At 57.3% G+C, this 15,774-nt stretch overlaps 4 protein-coding genes across 4 annotated transcripts; 1 reads left to right on the top strand and 3 right to left on the bottom strand.

Moving 5' to 3' along the window:
* Positions 1-991: 991 nt before the first annotated feature.
* Positions 992-5,062, bottom strand: BJ171DRAFT_174625 (uncharacterized protein). Its single transcript, XM_053105998.1, has 9 exons — positions 4,746-5,062; positions 4,193-4,515; positions 3,941-4,029; positions 3,656-3,803; positions 3,424-3,536; positions 2,370-3,242; positions 1,658-2,280; positions 1,460-1,561; positions 992-1,242 (listed from the first exon to the last, which is right to left on the bottom strand). The coding sequence occupies exons 1-9, from the start codon at positions 4,896-4,898 to the stop codon at positions 1,072-1,074; spliced, it is 2,595 nt and encodes an 864-aa protein (XP_052971132.1). The 5' UTR covers positions 4,899-5,062; the 3' UTR covers positions 992-1,071.
* A 2,178-nt stretch (positions 5,063-7,240) lies between these two features.
* On the bottom strand, positions 7,241-8,652 carry BJ171DRAFT_488305 (uncharacterized protein). Its single transcript, XM_053109365.1, has 5 exons — positions 8,635-8,652; positions 8,466-8,530; positions 7,736-8,386; positions 7,494-7,532; positions 7,241-7,375 (listed from the first exon to the last, which is right to left on the bottom strand). Exons 3-5 carry the CDS (start codon positions 8,375-8,377, stop codon positions 7,283-7,285), a joined length of 774 nt encoding a protein of 257 aa, XP_052971131.1. The 5' UTR covers positions 8,378-8,386; positions 8,466-8,530; positions 8,635-8,652; the 3' UTR covers positions 7,241-7,282.
* Positions 8,653-9,208: 556 nt separating this feature from the next.
* Positions 9,209-13,105, bottom strand: BJ171DRAFT_564883 (Ion transport protein-domain-containing protein). The gene is made up of 15 exons (XM_053113321.1): positions 12,947-13,105; positions 12,723-12,854; positions 12,528-12,586; positions 12,203-12,317; positions 12,006-12,074; positions 11,673-11,842; positions 11,383-11,550; positions 11,088-11,209; positions 10,727-10,899; positions 10,391-10,523; positions 10,194-10,241; positions 9,886-10,033; positions 9,789-9,815; positions 9,641-9,680; positions 9,209-9,548 (listed from the first exon to the last, which is right to left on the bottom strand). Exons 1-15 carry the CDS (start codon positions 12,978-12,980, stop codon positions 9,517-9,519), a joined length of 1,470 nt encoding a protein of 489 aa, XP_052971130.1. The 5' UTR covers positions 12,981-13,105; the 3' UTR covers positions 9,209-9,516.
* Positions 13,106-14,358: 1,253 nt separating this feature from the next.
* On the top strand, positions 14,359-15,655 carry BJ171DRAFT_174599 (3-oxo-5-alpha-steroid 4-dehydrogenase-domain-containing protein). Its single transcript, XM_053105997.1, has 2 exons — positions 14,359-14,895; positions 15,175-15,655. The coding sequence occupies exons 1-2, from the start codon at positions 14,493-14,495 to the stop codon at positions 15,441-15,443; spliced, it is 672 nt and encodes a 223-aa protein (XP_052971129.1). The 5' UTR covers positions 14,359-14,492; the 3' UTR covers positions 15,444-15,655.
* The last annotated feature ends 119 nt before the right edge of the window (positions 15,656-15,774 follow it).

Raw genomic sequence — 15,774 nt, 5'->3', positions numbered from 1 at the left:
GCCGGGTCATTCGATGTGCATGTCCAACAGCCGCGCAGCGGTCTATTCCTTGTCCATGGCTCCGATGCATCGACTTCTTGCTTCTATCGACCCGCCTGTCTGCTTCGATCCGCCTGCCAGCTGCCTTCTGGGGCCTGGCCCCGGCCGAGGGTGGGTGCTGCCCTCGCCCTTCGTTCTTGGCGACTTGCTTCTGTTCCGTTCCCGTCCCTTCCCCCACCGGCCTTCTCGCCCCCACGACTCTTTCGCCAGATGGAGTTTCGCTGCCTGGCCGATGCATCCGCGTCTCCTCTGGGGCATGATCAGCCGCATGTGCTGTGTGGATGGTCGTCTGTCTGTGACGGGTCCAATGAACACCCTCCCATCGCTGGATGCCGCCGCCTGCTTTGGGTGCTGCTGCCGGACCACCCGCCCCTCTCACATCCCCCACCGCCAAATGCAGCTGGACGGCCCGATCGCCGATCGGCTGCGGCGCAGCTGCTGCAACATCCAGCGGGATACTGGTCAGCCCGTCTCAAGGGTGCGACCACGCCGTACTCCATTGCTGTGGCTGTTCGTCTGTCCAACGAGCTGCTGCCGCTCGCCTGCGCAGCCTGTTCATTTCAGATCCTGTGTCGGGCCAGTCGCAAGCTGCGATCCGTCCGGCGCCACCATGGTGGTCCTGCGCTGGGTCGCGTGGACTTGATCTGCGCTGGCTGAGTCGCGGCGGTCCGTATCGACCGCCGTTTCTGTGGGAACTTGCGAATCATGTGCCGCCGTTGTGCGCTGCGTCGGTCCCGAGGCGCTGTGGCATGGCTCGTGCCTGTGTTCATTGGAAGGCCAGGCATCGCTTCGGCCCTGCATACCCCTTTCTGCTCTTGCTGCCTGGTGGTGTCTTCGGTCTCCCTTGCCCGCTTGCCTCGCTCCTGACCTGATGCTCCTCAGCACGACCCGTGGCAATCTGGCCGCCGTTATCGTGCCCAGTCGCCCAAGCATTCCCATGGGGACATGCTATCTCTGTGCCACTTTGCCTGACCGGCACGCTCCGGTCGGTTCATCCGGTTTGGTCGAGCGCCATGAGAAGCATGGATCCGTTTACATGTTGGCCATGACTCGTTGCGCCAGCTCCTTGCTGCTCGGGTCGTTCGTCGTCCGAACAAAGTCTTCGAGCGTCTTCCGGGTCTGCAGCGACCTCAGAGGATCAGCCAGGGACTTTGTGGATGTTCCAATACAGGCCGTCATCAGCTTGAGAGCGTGGTTGTGGATCTGTTGGGCAAAACAGAATGCTGGTTAATGGTATGCTGGGTGCAGAAAATGCATTCAAGAAAGGCAGCACATCCATCATGTTTGCAGTCTCCGATGCTGGCGGCGTGTTCAAAGTATCCGATCCATTCAGTACTGGTCGAGCACTTGGAGCAACCAAGACCCTCGCCTTTGCGACTGCTTCGACCGACCAGAACTTCTCCACTCGAAAAGTACGTACCAGCCTTCCGCTGCTCCGGAGACCGACAAGACACACATCCATCGTGTCTGGGATCCACGCATCGCTCTCGCTTCGGAGACCGTACACAAAACGAAACAGTGTCTGGAGCATTGCCACGAACGAAACTGTGGTCAGCCAACTGCTTCGGCTCGGTGTTTGGGCCAGGCGTGTGGATGTTGAGTGGCCGGATCTGCTTACCTGAAAACAGGATCCTCCAACGATATCAAGCTCGGGAAAGACGCCGACCTGGCCCGAGGCCCAGTGCGCCACATCCAGGAAACGACGATAGCTGCGACTTGCCAGCCAGAGCAAGCCCTGATGCTTGGCATCTCGAATACTCGACTCGGAGTCAGCTTGGGCGGCGGTGCCAGTCGACTTGGGCGGAGAGAGATGGTTGACTGCCGTCGCCACGGCGTTGCAAAAGTGTGTCGCGACCTCATACCGGATCGTCCCTGATGCCGACGGTGATCGCCGCTGGTCTTGGGGCAGGATGCAGATCGACCGCAGCGATGTGTACAGCTCCTTAAAGTAGCTCGATCTCGACAGCGCTGCATACTCGTCACTTGGCTGGCTCGGTTCGCTGGCCTCGACCAAGGCAAGTGGATGGCAGAGATAGAGCATGGCATCGACAACGTCGTTGAGCGGGGATAACGTCGCAGGTCCAGCGGCTATGTCGGTGGCATCAATTTCCTGAATTCTCGCCCTCGCAGCGTCGGCCTTGACTGCGGCTTGCTGCGAGCGCTTTGTGGAGCAGACAGAGACGAGCAGCGCCAAACACTCCAGACATCCGGCCTCGAGGCTCTTCATCGTGTTCTTGTCTGCTGTGAGAGTAAGATGATGTTCGGGGATCAGCACCACATGTGCCATTGCTATCAATCCAATCGGCGACTTGCCGCTCGCTGAGACCCACCTGTGTTCTCGGACGACATCATGACCCTGAGAGCCGCAGCGACAAGCCTGGTCGACTGCTGCGGCTGGAGCGGCGAGGTCGAGCGCACCGTCGAGATCGACAGATCTTGATGTGTGGCGATCATGTTGCAGAGCGCAAACACATACGATCGAGCCATAAGCCACTGCTGCTCACCGATCGAGTGCTCAAACTTATCAACCAGCAAGTCGCCGATAAGTTCCAGAGGGAAGCGCGCGACCAGCTCTGCGGCCAGCCTTCGAACTTCTTCATACTCCATCGTCGACTCGATCCGGGTGATAAACTCGTTGACGAGCCGGGGGCAGAGATCGGCATCAGCAACAGAGTCGCCGTGGTTGCTCACATCCGGATTACCCTCGTCTCTGCTTTGGCCATGAGGCTCGTTGCAGCTATCTGACTGATGTGGACGGTAGTCTGCGATACTTTCAGCACAGGAATCCATACTAGTCTTTGCTCGGCACTCCGCGGTTGCTTGGTTTCGTTCGGCCTCAGACCGAAGAGCGAATGAGCCGATGGCAGGAATCGAGAGCACCTTGAATACCAGCATAGGACTCAATCGCGCAAACAACAACCCTCGGACTTGGTCGGCCGAGTCTGGACTCGGATCATTGAGAAGCTCGTCTGTCAGTCGTGGTTGGGCGACCGCAATGTCAAGGATTTGGCGACAAATGGCGCCGATGACATTATGGTCAGTCCAGTATGCGCTCATCGCGCTGAGTGCACGAACAAGAACTGTGTCTCCTGGGGACGAGTAGCATTTGGCGAGAATCACAGGCAGCGTTTCCATCCACGACTCGGGGCTGAGCGCGCCGGCCCATTTGGAGATGACTCGCAGCTGATAAGAGAGCCTCTTGTCTGGCAGTCCAACGGAAAGCAGAGCGGCCGGTGAGTGTGCGAGCTGGTCCTCGTTGGTCACTATGCCTCGCAGCAGCGAGTGCTTCAACACCACTGGGCTGGGCCGGATTTCGGGCCTCAATCACCATGGCGCGCTGTTGGATCACTGGATGTTGGTCCTAGTTGGCTTGAGTGTACATACCTGCAACCTCCTTTGCGGGCGTCTGTGTCGCTCCTGTGGGTCGAATGTCATTTGGAGACCGGATTTCTGGAGAGATCATGTTTTGATCGTCGGCAACTCCGCAGTAGCAGTTCCTACAACCAGACAGCGGACAGTATCAGCACGATGAGCGCAGCAGACTCTCCCATGTCTTTGTTCACAAATAGCCCGCAGTCGATCGATAGCTCAGTGCCAAGCAGGTATGCGGACGGACCTCATGAACTCAATAAACATCTCGATGTTCTTGGTCGGTGGGCGGCCCTCGGACAGAACCAGCACGAGGGAAGCCTCAGCTGCAGCTCGGATCCGTGCATCGGTGTGCTCCAGCAGCGGAGTCAGCTTGGGCAGCAAAAGTTGGAGGGCTGTGGACGTGTTTTCGTGGGAGCGAATGTGCTCGAGTGTGAGCAAGCCAGTGAACAAACCAGACTGTGCAGCAAGCGGCCCGTCTCTGATGACAGCACGTTCGCAATTGTTTTGAAGGAAGCAGAGCGGCACCCACCAAGCATCCGAAAGAGACGGGTCGTGATATTTCTCAGCTTGATGTCGTCGTCCCCGAGGCGATTCAAGAGTTGTCCACAGAGCATGTCCCTGGAAAGCCAGTAACGTGAATACCGAACACACTCATGAGCGTGGAGATAACCCATCTGGGATGGCACCGCCTTCCATCCTTCCCCGCACACACCCACCGATCCGGATGGCCGCTTATCTACACATGCCCGTGGCAACTGCTTGGTCACCAGTCCGACTCTACCTCAGGCCAGATCGGCGATGGTGCTGTATCACGCCTTTGTTGATCGAGACGATTTCCTCCAAAACCAGCAAGGCGTTGCGGCGCTTGCCGACGGAACCCGAGTCCATCCGGCCGCATATCAACGGCAAAACGGCTTCGGGATGGCTTGAGGCGCAGTCGGCCAGGAGTCCAATGGCTGCTTCTGAGACCTCGTCGGCTTCGTCCAGAATGGCAACGAGCGATTCGGATTCGGAGACGAGAGTCTCGGCTCCGCGGAGTGTGAGGCAAAATCTCATCAAGTGGAAACCCAGCGAGCGCACCGTCGACGAGGATCCAGGAGCAATCTCCAATAGTTGCGATAGAGGTGGCCGAGACATCAGGATACGACACAGAGGAACACGAAGCATATCGCAGCATTTCTCCGTTGATTCTGAAATACTGGAAGCAAGCTCGAATAGGCTGTTTGACAACCGTTGTCGATTTGGCGACAGAGCATCCCTGTCCTCAGGTGCCACAGCAAAATGCGATATAGGATGCCGGCGACCCACATCCAGTGATCGACGATGACACATACCGAGAGCGATATCGTTTCCATGATCTTGGAGTCAGCTTGATGAACAATCGAGTCGAGGTCGGCCGGCTTTCGCAGGCTGAAAGACATGGACAGTGTCACAAGTGACAAGAAAATGTCGCCACTCTTAGATGTTCCCTGAGGTGGTGGTTGCATCCGTCAAGTACAAGTCGCACGACGTGTCTGTGCAATACTTCCAGCAACATCCATTGATACATGGACTGGCCTCAAGCTTGTCCCCCTCCCTCCACCAAGACACGCATCGGTGACCGACCAGGACTTGACCCAACAGTGCCGACCTACGATATCTTGACCCACGCACGACTCACCTCGTCGATTGTTCGCTGCACGAACCGGCCAAACTTGGATGGTGCATATGTGCATACTTTGATGTCATATCCCTTTCGGAACGCCGCCCATATCCGAGTCAAATCCGGTATGAGTGCTGATTGGAATACGGGAGAACGGGAGAATGAGAGGACAGCAAGGACATCAGCAACAGTGAATGCGAGTGGCCTTGCCGATCTTTCCCACATCCGCCCCCCCCCCGCCCTCCACGACCGATGAACTGCACAGACTCGAACGGACCATTCGTCGGAGCAGCATGTGCCATGGACTGCAGCACGCCTGACAGGACCTTGAGGGCGCCTTTGTGGAGCGAAGTTTCAACCTTGAGCTGCCCAATGCAAGCATCGCCCACGAGGTTTGCGATTGCACGACCATCCAGTTGTTATTGCCCAGACCGGAGCAGGAAGAATGTTTGTTAGTTTGGATGCATCGAGCCATCAAGACCGGCGACCCCATGCGTCAAGATGACGGCGCCATCGGATAAAACGTACCTGGGCCAGTGCGGCTACCAGCCGGATCATGGCCGCCAGTAGATCCTCGACCATCGGTGCATCGACGGCCACAGACTCTTCATCTTCGAGTTGCTGAATCAACGACGGCGAGGCTGTGGATACGATTGGTGCACTCTCAGTCTGTCCCAGCAGATAGTCGCATAGGACGATGGCGCACTGAGCCGCTGTGCTGGTCAGCCTGGTCGGTAGAATGGCTCCGTCCTCGTCCTGAACGCTGGACAAGGAAATCGAACTGATTTAGCTTGCTCCCAGCCGGTTGAAATCTATCGACCTATAAATAACCAGAGGCATTGTGCTGCTCATGACTGAGGTTGAGATGGTGTCCATAGCGAATTTGAATCCCTCAGAATGCACTTACCCATCCCGTTCCACGATGTCGATCAGAAGCCGCAGGACTTGAATGGATGCCGTCTCACGACTATCTCGCGGAGATGCTGGTTCCGAGGTCGACACCGATATGGATGGTGGTGTTGAAGGCGAGGTGAACACGGACGGCCATGGATCCAGCAAACACTCGACCAGCTGGGCTGCTGCAAGTTTCGTTTTCTTGTCCAGCGAAAGCATCGCCGCGAGAGCCTGGAGCAGCAACCCGCCATGCTGCTCGTGATGAATCCATCGCAGGACATGCGTTGCCCTTGCTTTGGCTGGAGTATCCGACTTTGCTAGAATCTAGAGAAAGTGATCGAGGCGGTACGATTGGGTCAAACGCCAGGGCCGCAGAGTGTCCGCAGAGTTTCCACAGAGCGACATGGCGCTGATCGCATTGCCACGAGGAACAACCGAAAATGCAACACCGGGGCGGAGGACCGAGTCCGGCAAGTGTACGACAGAGTCCATCAATACTCTTGATGGCTGATGGGCACATGGGATGAGCTGGAGGTCTGGCACACCTTGTCCTTGAGGGGCGATAGGATAGTCTGGCATGCTGATGCATCCGCCAGAGGGCCGCCGAGATGATCGTCAAGTGTCTTCAGGGCATGGACGACGGGTGCTGGTCCGGGAAACAGGGAAACAGGGAAACAGGGGGACAGGGGGACAGGGAGATATTGGAACAGGGGACCAAGGAAACAGGGAAGAATTGACGAACAGTGTTCAAATGGAGTTGAGACACTGGTTTCAGGTACGAAGGCAGCAGATCAACACCGGACGTCGATGCAGAGGCACACACACTGGGCAAGCTGCGACAGCGGCTTCGAGCAGGCTTTCTTGAGAACAGACTCCGGCACGTCGAGGAGCAGCAGTAGCGAGGAGCCAAGGCTACGGGCGGCAGATGGCCCGCTTTGTATCGATGCTGGTGTCATCTCGAGCAGGGCCGCCAGCGGCGACGAAAGATCCAGGGCGACGTTTGCAGCGCGGTCAAAACGAAACCCCCGTCGCTGTTTTCTGGGCCTTGAAAGCACGCACCCGCCCATCGCTACCATGACCAAACGGCGTGTCCAGGGAGACTGGAGGCCAAGTCACCCGAATGACTTGACTATCTTGATATGGGAGTCCATCCATGGAGCTATCCTGATGGCCGAGTGCATGCACCGCACTCATGGATCGTCTCGATCACGTGGATGTCCAGCGGCTGCCCCTTTCATCCCAATGTCCCAATGTCCCAATGTCCCAATGTCTCGATGACAAGCTCACAGGAATGGCAAAGTGTATTCAATCCCGTGAATCCAGAGACGCTGTGGGTCAGCCCTTGGTATTGTGCGAGCTGCGCGAGATGCTCTGGGACCGATGGCCAAGACCCGACCCGGAATGCTGCTCGCCCGTCACTAACGGGAGCTGGAAGTCGCACCATTGCGGATCGTTGGATCATACACATAATGGCGATTATCAGTGTATGGCGTCACATTTCAACGAGCCTGGCATTCGTGTGTGATCACAATGGTACTGGTCTTACCGATTGCACATAGGCTTGGATTCGAGTGTTTCGTTTGTTCTGTCCGGATATAGCAGAGTGTGTGATGATGATGATCGTATCCAAGGCTGGCGCAAAGCGACCTAGACTGAGGCTAGCAACTGCGATTGTGACTGCTCCAGTGCCTCCGCTCGCTTATGTGGCGAATGGACCGGCCGCTGAGCATCTCAAGTCTCGCCCATGCCATGCTGCTGCTCTGGTAGCTGGACACACGAAACACTTACGCTCTCTAGCCACTTGTCGTTCTCGTTTGGTCCAAGACCGCCGAGCTTCATCTGCCCATCTCGCTGTTTGAGCTTGAGCCAGTCCTGGAACGAGTACGGAAGATAGTCGATGTTTGCCCCGTCCTTGGTGGAGGCCAGGACCTTGGAAGACATGTATCGCTCGCGCGTTGTCAGGGCCTCCTTGTGGTCGGGCTGATTCAGAGGTCGCGAGTGGATGCGCAAGCTGCGGCGAGCCAGTCGGGCCGACTCGGCAAAGGAAATCTCGGGGAGGTTATGGGGCCCGGAGAGACTCTCGGCAGCAGGGTGCCGAGTTCTGGAGGCTCGCTGCGGATGCGGCGGTGGCGGCAAGTCGTATCCAAACCGGAATTCACGGTCCCTATGCCGCTCAAAGGATCGAACAGGCTCAGGAGGAATCTCCAGCCAGAATGGCATATCTCCGCGAGCCGAGTAGTATGGGTCACTGGCGCCCACAGTCGGATAAGTCGGACCAGGATGTCGGAGGTATTGAGAATACTCGTCGGGGACGAGGTACGGGTCGTACTCAAGGACAGGATACTGCTGGGCTGAACAAAGTGATGTGTCGATGAAGCGCGGCGGGTGATTGCGGTATATCTGGTCGGGATGGGTCAGTGGCCACGGCATCTCGGTCTCCTGGTCAGGGAAAGCATTGCTCGTTAGAAACATGAGCGCCATTGGCAAGTACAACACCGTGGGAGCCGCATGGACTGACCTGAGGTCGATCAAAGTATCCCGGACCTTCGGCAGCCGCACAGCACGGCGGGTACGGTGACTGAGCTGCTGGGCGGTGCGCATCCAAAGACTGTGATCAGTGGTCTGCGGTTGAGGTATTGTGTGCGGCGATTCGACTTTGGAGCATCGTGCGTTTGGCGAGCAAATACCGGTGGAGCAAGGGTGTCCAAGATGGCCGGCGGGATGACCGGGAAGATGCCGGAGATGGTTTGCTCCTGGTACAGCCATCTCATGCAGGGCAAGACACTGGTGCAACACCAGCAAGATACCAGCAGGGGCTTGGTGACAGGATCAGTGATGCGAGCTGGGCTTGGAGGATATCAAAAGGCGGCAGAAGGAGGCCGGAAGTGATGTGGCCTGCGAGGAGACCCAGTGACTCATAATTCGAAGCCGGGACAATGGATAGAGGCCGGTGCCGGAATGCATCTTTCCGTCGCAGAGAAAGCCGGCTCCTTGAGTAGAACCGGGGCTGGCGTTCGCGGAGGGGACAATGAAGCGAGCTGTCCCAATCATGTTCTCGACAACGCAGCCCGCCGTCGCGAGTGGGGCGAGGATTCAATGAGGTGGGCTGTCGCTTCATTCTGGGACCTGGGTCACGACTAAACAGTGCGCTCTCAGCGCCCATGTAGCTGTCCAGGTGGCCGAGTGTACGCACCATCCTCCTACATCGAATGAATGAACTACACCCCACGCATCGCGACGTCAATGCCGTTCGATCATCGCCACAGGAGATCAGACGGATATATTCAGCCAGCGCTTCCAAAACCAACAAGCAGCGGTTGATGCCAAGGACACTCGGGGGCACACTGCCCCGTTGCGCATTGTACTGGCTGTATCCTGGGTGCACACTTTGGTGAGCGAGGCGACACAGCTGTAACGAAGCGCCGCTGTAGCAAACGAATCTGGTCCAAAACAAGACGTGGATGCCCATGTCGGCGAACGAAATCGCCATTTGGTGCACCGCAATAGCCAAGCGAGGGTGTTTTCCTCCTTTGGCTTCAGCTCATGGGCGGAGTGCCGCACATCGTGCTTCAGGTGTCGTGCATTTCCATGAGGAGCCAGGCTGTGGGCGAGATTGCGCATATCAGCAACAAAGTGTCTCGGCCGAGTCAAAGACATCGACTCCAGCCATCTGAGCTCACTCGATAGCCGTACCTGCCATCATCTGCAGTTCTTGATACTCCCGCATGTTTTCCTGTTGGAACAAGGGAGACACAACAGGCTGTGAGGATCGCTGTATGTTCTGCCATGTTGTAGCCACGGTTGCGTGTTGTTGCACTGAATGTAGGACAGTAGAGCATACCTGCAATGTCTCCATGATTTGAAAGTACTATACGGGCCGGAATGCGTTAGTCAAGCAACGACGCCAAGGGGATCTTGGTGGACTGTAGCATCCGCACCTTGAACAGCGTGTCTCTCGACCACATGGTCTCCGTGGGAATGGCCGTCATGGCACGCAGCGTTTCCTGGACGGTCTTTTCCCACCCCTCGGAAATCTCCTGGTTTGTCAGGAGCAGCTTTTGGATACTCTGCATCACTTGGTCGCTCCTGAGGAGGATCCGATATCAAAGGACCAGGCGTTAGTCATCACCACGCAGCAAACGCTCGATCTGAGTACCGCGCTGCATGTGGATTCCATAGACTTTGACCGCAACGCTTGCGTCGTTTGCATAGGCCATCTCGACATTGCCGAGCCAAGGAAACTGACTTTGGCAGATGCTCCAGTCCGCTCTCTCGGATGGGCTCCGTGGTAGTCCTACGCGACGATAAGGTATAGTCAGACGCTGGATGCCAAGCCCAAACGCCGGCATTCCTCGCGAGCAAGCCGGTGGATTGTATAGACGATGGCGCTTGCCCTTGGCAGCCCCTCCCGGTCACTTGCCACACTCCCTCTCCCATTTTTACCCGACTCGTTGCAGATTGCCCTGAATCTCAAGTTCTTTGTTGAGTTTTCGTCTCATTTTCTCGTATTTCTTCAATCGACTCATTTCCTCGCGCTCAGACTTGAGTTTGTCGCTGATTTTATCAAAGTTGTGAACTGTTACGACCATGCCATGAGTGGTTTTGCAACAACGATACATAGATAGATCAAAGTCCAAAGTATCAAAGGGGAATTGATATTGTCAGTGCGGAGCAACAGCTGGCTCTTCGAACTCGTCGACATCAAACTTCGCCTGTCCAAGCCCACTCGCGCTGGAGTCTGCATCACAACTCGACACGGCGCCGATTCGATATACTGACCCATGACGCCAACAAAAATGTTGCGGAAAATGAAGGCCCCAAGCCAAACCCACGATATCACAAATATCTGCGATATCACGGGATCGGCGACGGTCGCCAGATATCGATTGATGGGATCCCATGAATCCAGGGTGATCAGCTGGAAGAGCGTCCGCATGGATGACTCGACGTTGCTGCCATTTGAAACCGCCAGAAACATCAACGGAAATGTACACATGCACACAAGGAGGTGGTCAGACTCGGCAGAGGCATGGATTCATGGTGCCAAGCGCAAGCGAGTGGACTGGATTGGATTGGATTGGATTGGACAAAGCTCATCCATCCATTCGTGGACATACGGCGATTTCGGGCGAGCACTTACACGAAGGCATTTGCAAACGGCGAAGTGTTGTTGGGCGTGTCGCTGCCCGCGTACAGGTGAATGCCGATGACTGCGTACATGTATGCAACCAAGCCAACGAGAAGCATGATCATCGCCATCGACTGCATGGGAATGGAATAGATGGCCTATCAGCAGGACTGATTGTTGAGGGGGAGGGAGGAGGCCATGTGATGCAACCAAATGCTCACGTCCACCTTCCATGACTACAAGCGAGTGCCGATTGCGTTTTGTCCCCGCACCAAGGACATTCCGATCATCCGAAATAGCGACGAACCTGGAATGCCTGGATGATGGTCATGACAATGATCTTGAGTGTGCCAAAGCGCGCCACCATTTTCAGTGCCCGGAGGATTCGGAGGGTGCCCATCTCGTTGAGGATTTTGGAGATTGATGAGTTGGACCCCACGGTGCCGGTCAAGTCGACGAGCTCTGGAATGGCCGACTGGTGCAATGCAACCCATGACCGATAAGCCTCGTGTCTCTGCTCTCCCGGTAACAGCGGATGTGGGGTGCGACGAAGCGAGGCGAGGTCGGGAAGTGTGGCCGGAACTTCAGTGAGCGTACCAGGACGGTGATAGCAAAATCGGCAATGTTCCAGCCGTCCTTCCAAAAGTTCCAGAAGCTATCCATCCACTTGAGCACAATCTCGAGCACAAACATGAGCAGGCAAAAGTCGTCAAAGATCTTGATGAACTGAAACAGAAACCAGTACGACTCCTGGGTTCCGGCGAGCTCTTGCAAACGGGAGCGGATGGTGGTGAGTGTCGGCTGAGTCGAGTCGAGGATGTGTGGTCGATTTGACGGGAATGAGGCATGTGCGGCTGGATCGGCGGCTGGATCGGCGGCTGGATCGGCGGCTGGATCGGCGGCTGGATCGTCTCAGATGCATTTCCTTACCGGCGTGGACACCGAGCATCACCGAGTTCGAGACGATGACGACGAGCATGAATCCTTCGAACCACTTGTCTGACGCCGCAGTGACACGTTGATGAGCAAGTCAGTGTTCTGGTGGATGCAAGGCGGTCGATAGGCTTCACAGGCACGAATTCGGTGCGTCATCCGGCGCATCGAATTCGTGCCGGGCTCCTACTCACGGTGGGTGATCCATCCTGCCCATGCCCCGATGGGAACGATGCGCCGGTTTCTCGTGCGAGTCAGGCGGCGATCGGTGAGGGCAAATTCATCGGTAAGCTGGGTGCGCTTGAAAGGCTGGTGGCCATGGCACGACACGAGCGAGTCCAGCCGTTTCGATAATATCGATGCGATTGAGGCGATAGGGTGTGGTAAGCGATGGAGCCAAGGTGCTGAATCAGCATCAACGGTGCATTCCGGAAGGGAGGTGGGGATTCCAGGACGAATGAGGACGGTAGATAGCAGCCATTGTCATCGACGAGCATCTGGGTGCGCACCGCACCGCACCTGGAATTTGATGCATTGGTATGGGTCCTCCAGCAGAATGAGCTTGCGCGCCTTCGGGTCTGTGCTTGGAAGTGCAGATCCATAAGAAACACATGGGGGGGGGAGACGCGAGGGACATGAGCGACTCTGGCGATCACTGCCATGGATGGGTTCGGATGGGCCATCTTCGGGATCCACATAGTCGCGGAACAGTACCGGCAATATCTCTCGAAGTATGTGTCGGAGCGCGTCCTCCAGCCGAGGAATTGGAGATGTTGTCGAGGAGCTGGAACTCCTCGATCAACTTGGATCGGAAGATTGTGCTTCGCTTTGAGAGGTCGTGGAACGCTGTCCATCGGCCACCAGAGACAGAGGGAAATCAGACTGAGTCGGACGCGGAGCGCTTGAGCGAGAGGCATGGGGCGTTGGACGGGACGTACCATTTTCAGGGGCCCCTCTCCGTGCAAACGACATTGCGGATTGCGAAACCCCAAGAGCGGCCGACACGGAAGACGGATGTGGGATTCCAGTAAAGCCCAGTCCAGGCCCCGACGAAAGTCGTTGCCGCAAGTCCTCGACAGAGTTGGGCGGCAGTAGTTTCCCGCCCAGCGAGCGGGGCGGCCATGGCCAGGAGCAATGCCGCTCAGCACCGCCGTGAACCCCGGCTTGGCCAACGGCGGCGATCGTCCGGATGCAAAGCTCGCACATCCTCTCGCCCGACACTGCGCATTCATCCGTGCTGTCGTCTATGCATCCGTGCTGCCGTCCATGTATCCGTGCTGTCGTCCATGCACCCTCGGCTGTGCTGCAGCACATGAAACCGGGCGAATCCGGGGCGGCTCACGGGAGTCACGGTCGCACGAGATCGTGTTGTGCGACATGGCTCTTCGCACATTTTTTCTTCTCACCGAGCGGCTCTCGGTGGTGCTCTCGGCGGGCACCTCGGTGCGCGTCTGCTCTCGCCGCGCCTGCGCAGCAACAGTTTCTGTGGCTGCTCCCTGCTATGCCGCTGCCCTGCGCCTTCTCGCCCGAGGGGGTCTCGCCAGTCCAGGTCTTGGCCGACTTGACTTTCGTCGTATCGCTCGTTCGGCTGGACAGATTCCCAACCCCGATATCGTCAGCCGTGCCGGACTACCCTCGCCGATCGCCTGCTGGCCCTGGTCCGTCTCCGTCGAGCCCACTCCACCCGCAGTCCACGCCCCGGCTCGCCCTCAGCGTTTGCACATAGGCGCCGGTCCGAATCGCTGTCGCCGTCTCGACCCTGCTTCGATCGACGCTTCCCCTCGGCCAGCAAAGCCAGAGAGACATCGCCAAGCACAAACGCACCGCCGAGCCACAAACGCCGCCGATCGCTTTCCTCACTGGCCCGCAGAGCCGGACAGCGCAGCGGGCAATGCACGACCACACACTCGACTACAGCTCGCCTGTACTGAACGAGCAGTCGCGGCAGCTGATCAAGGCCTGGATGAGCAGAGATCCCTGGAACGGACGAGTGTCGGAACCCATGTTCTTTGTCCTGTTTCTGCTGGTGGGCCTCGTCGCCGGATACATGGAGTATAGCGGCAAGTTCAACGTATGTAGGGCAGCGCTTGTTGGATGCTGCGACGCCGTCGGATGGGCGGCTGGCACTATTCCATTGCTGCTGATCTTGGGTTTGCCCGATACGACTGGCCAAGCAGCTGCGCTGGATCGCCAGGGACACTTTTGCCCGGATACCCTGTCAGAGTCGCTTTCGGGACCCTTGCGGGCATGCGCTGCTCAATGGCGCACTTCTTCCCCCCCCCCAGCACATGCCTAACGCCAGCTTTCCAATTCTGCGCATCCCCACATCTTGGCGCTCGACATCCCCAACGCTCTCGACATCCCCCAAACTTCTCGACGACACTATCACATGCCTCTGATACGCTGCCTGTGCGCTGGCCGACACATGGCCAATGCTTTGGTCCACCCGTCAAGGCCCCTTACTCAAAGTTCCGGTACAAGTTCATGGTCCAGACCAAGCAGCTGCCAACACGCCGATCGCTCATCCTGGTGCATCTGTTCACCCTGGGCTTTGTGACGTTCGCCTATCTTGCCCTGGGCACGATCCACTACCCATACCATGTCGTCACGTACCTGTTCCACTTTGTCAAATGCAGCCAACGGCTATTTGAGACCCTGCTCATCGACAAGCATTCGAACCCGACCATCTCCAGAGGCGCCCTGGCCTTTATTCTCTCCGAGCAGATCATTCTCGCGGGATTCAACTGCTACAGCGTCCTGTGTCTCGACGGCGATCGCGACGGCAACTTGATTGAGCTCGTTTTCCCGACACCGCTGGTAGCCTTTGCCCTGGGCGCGGGAATCTATCATCACCGCCTGCTTGCCAAGCTTCGGCGGCGGAAACATGGTAAGTGCCGCGTTGGAGCCGAGGAGAGGAAGATCGGGCGGATCGCACGGCAAGGTGCTGCTGAGTTCGATCGACACAAGCGCAGCGCATGGTTGTCCTCGATCGAGACGATACGATCGTGAGTGGCTGCTTCAAAGCTCGGCTCGTACGACGCTCATGGGCTCCAAAGGCACTGCCTCGCTGGCAGAAGGGAGCCGACGGCCACGCGGCCGATGAATATCCTAAACGAGCTGCTCATCTGAAGGAATACTAATCCGACAATGCGCATAAAACATCCAGAGCCTTCGCCGAGCCAGAACCGAAGTCGGCCATACCGGATACCCAAGGGCGGGCTGTTTGTGTACACGACGTGCCCGCATTACTTTTTCGAGCTCCTGAGCTGGTTGGGTTTCTCGATGATTGCCCACCGACCCACCGTCTATGGGCAGACGCTCTACATTGGACTGAGCATGTACGGCCGAGCCTACCAGACCCGGAACTGGTATCGAAACTATGTCACGAACGGATACCCGACAGACCGCACCTGTCTGATACCGTTCATCTCATGAGCTCAGAGTGTGCAAAGACATGAGTCTCCCTGCGGCGCACGGTCCTGGTTTCCTGCTCCAGCGCCTGCTCGCTCGCCCGGCTGACTCTCTGGCTTCCTGACGACCTGGACTGCCTGGCTGCCTGACCGTCTGGTTTCTTGACTGCACAAGCCGGTTATTCCCATCAAACACCATATCATGGAGCTGCACCATCAACACCGACACCGACACCATCGACACCGACACCACCGACACATAGACACCACTGACATCAGCAGCGTGGGTACGGGCACCGGTGCCAGCGGCCAATGTAGTTTCAACATCGAGCAGGCGCACCTTGTGATATCGCCAT

This window comes from Polychytrium aggregatum (assembly GCF_025602895.1).
Source record: "Polychytrium aggregatum strain JEL109 chromosome Unknown BJ171scaffold_3, whole genome shotgun sequence".
NCBI lineage: Eukaryota > Fungi > Chytridiomycota > Chytridiomycetes > Polychytriales > Polychytrium > Polychytrium aggregatum.
Note: the sequence above shows the minus strand (reverse complement) of the source record. Positions and strands in the feature narration are given on the sequence as shown.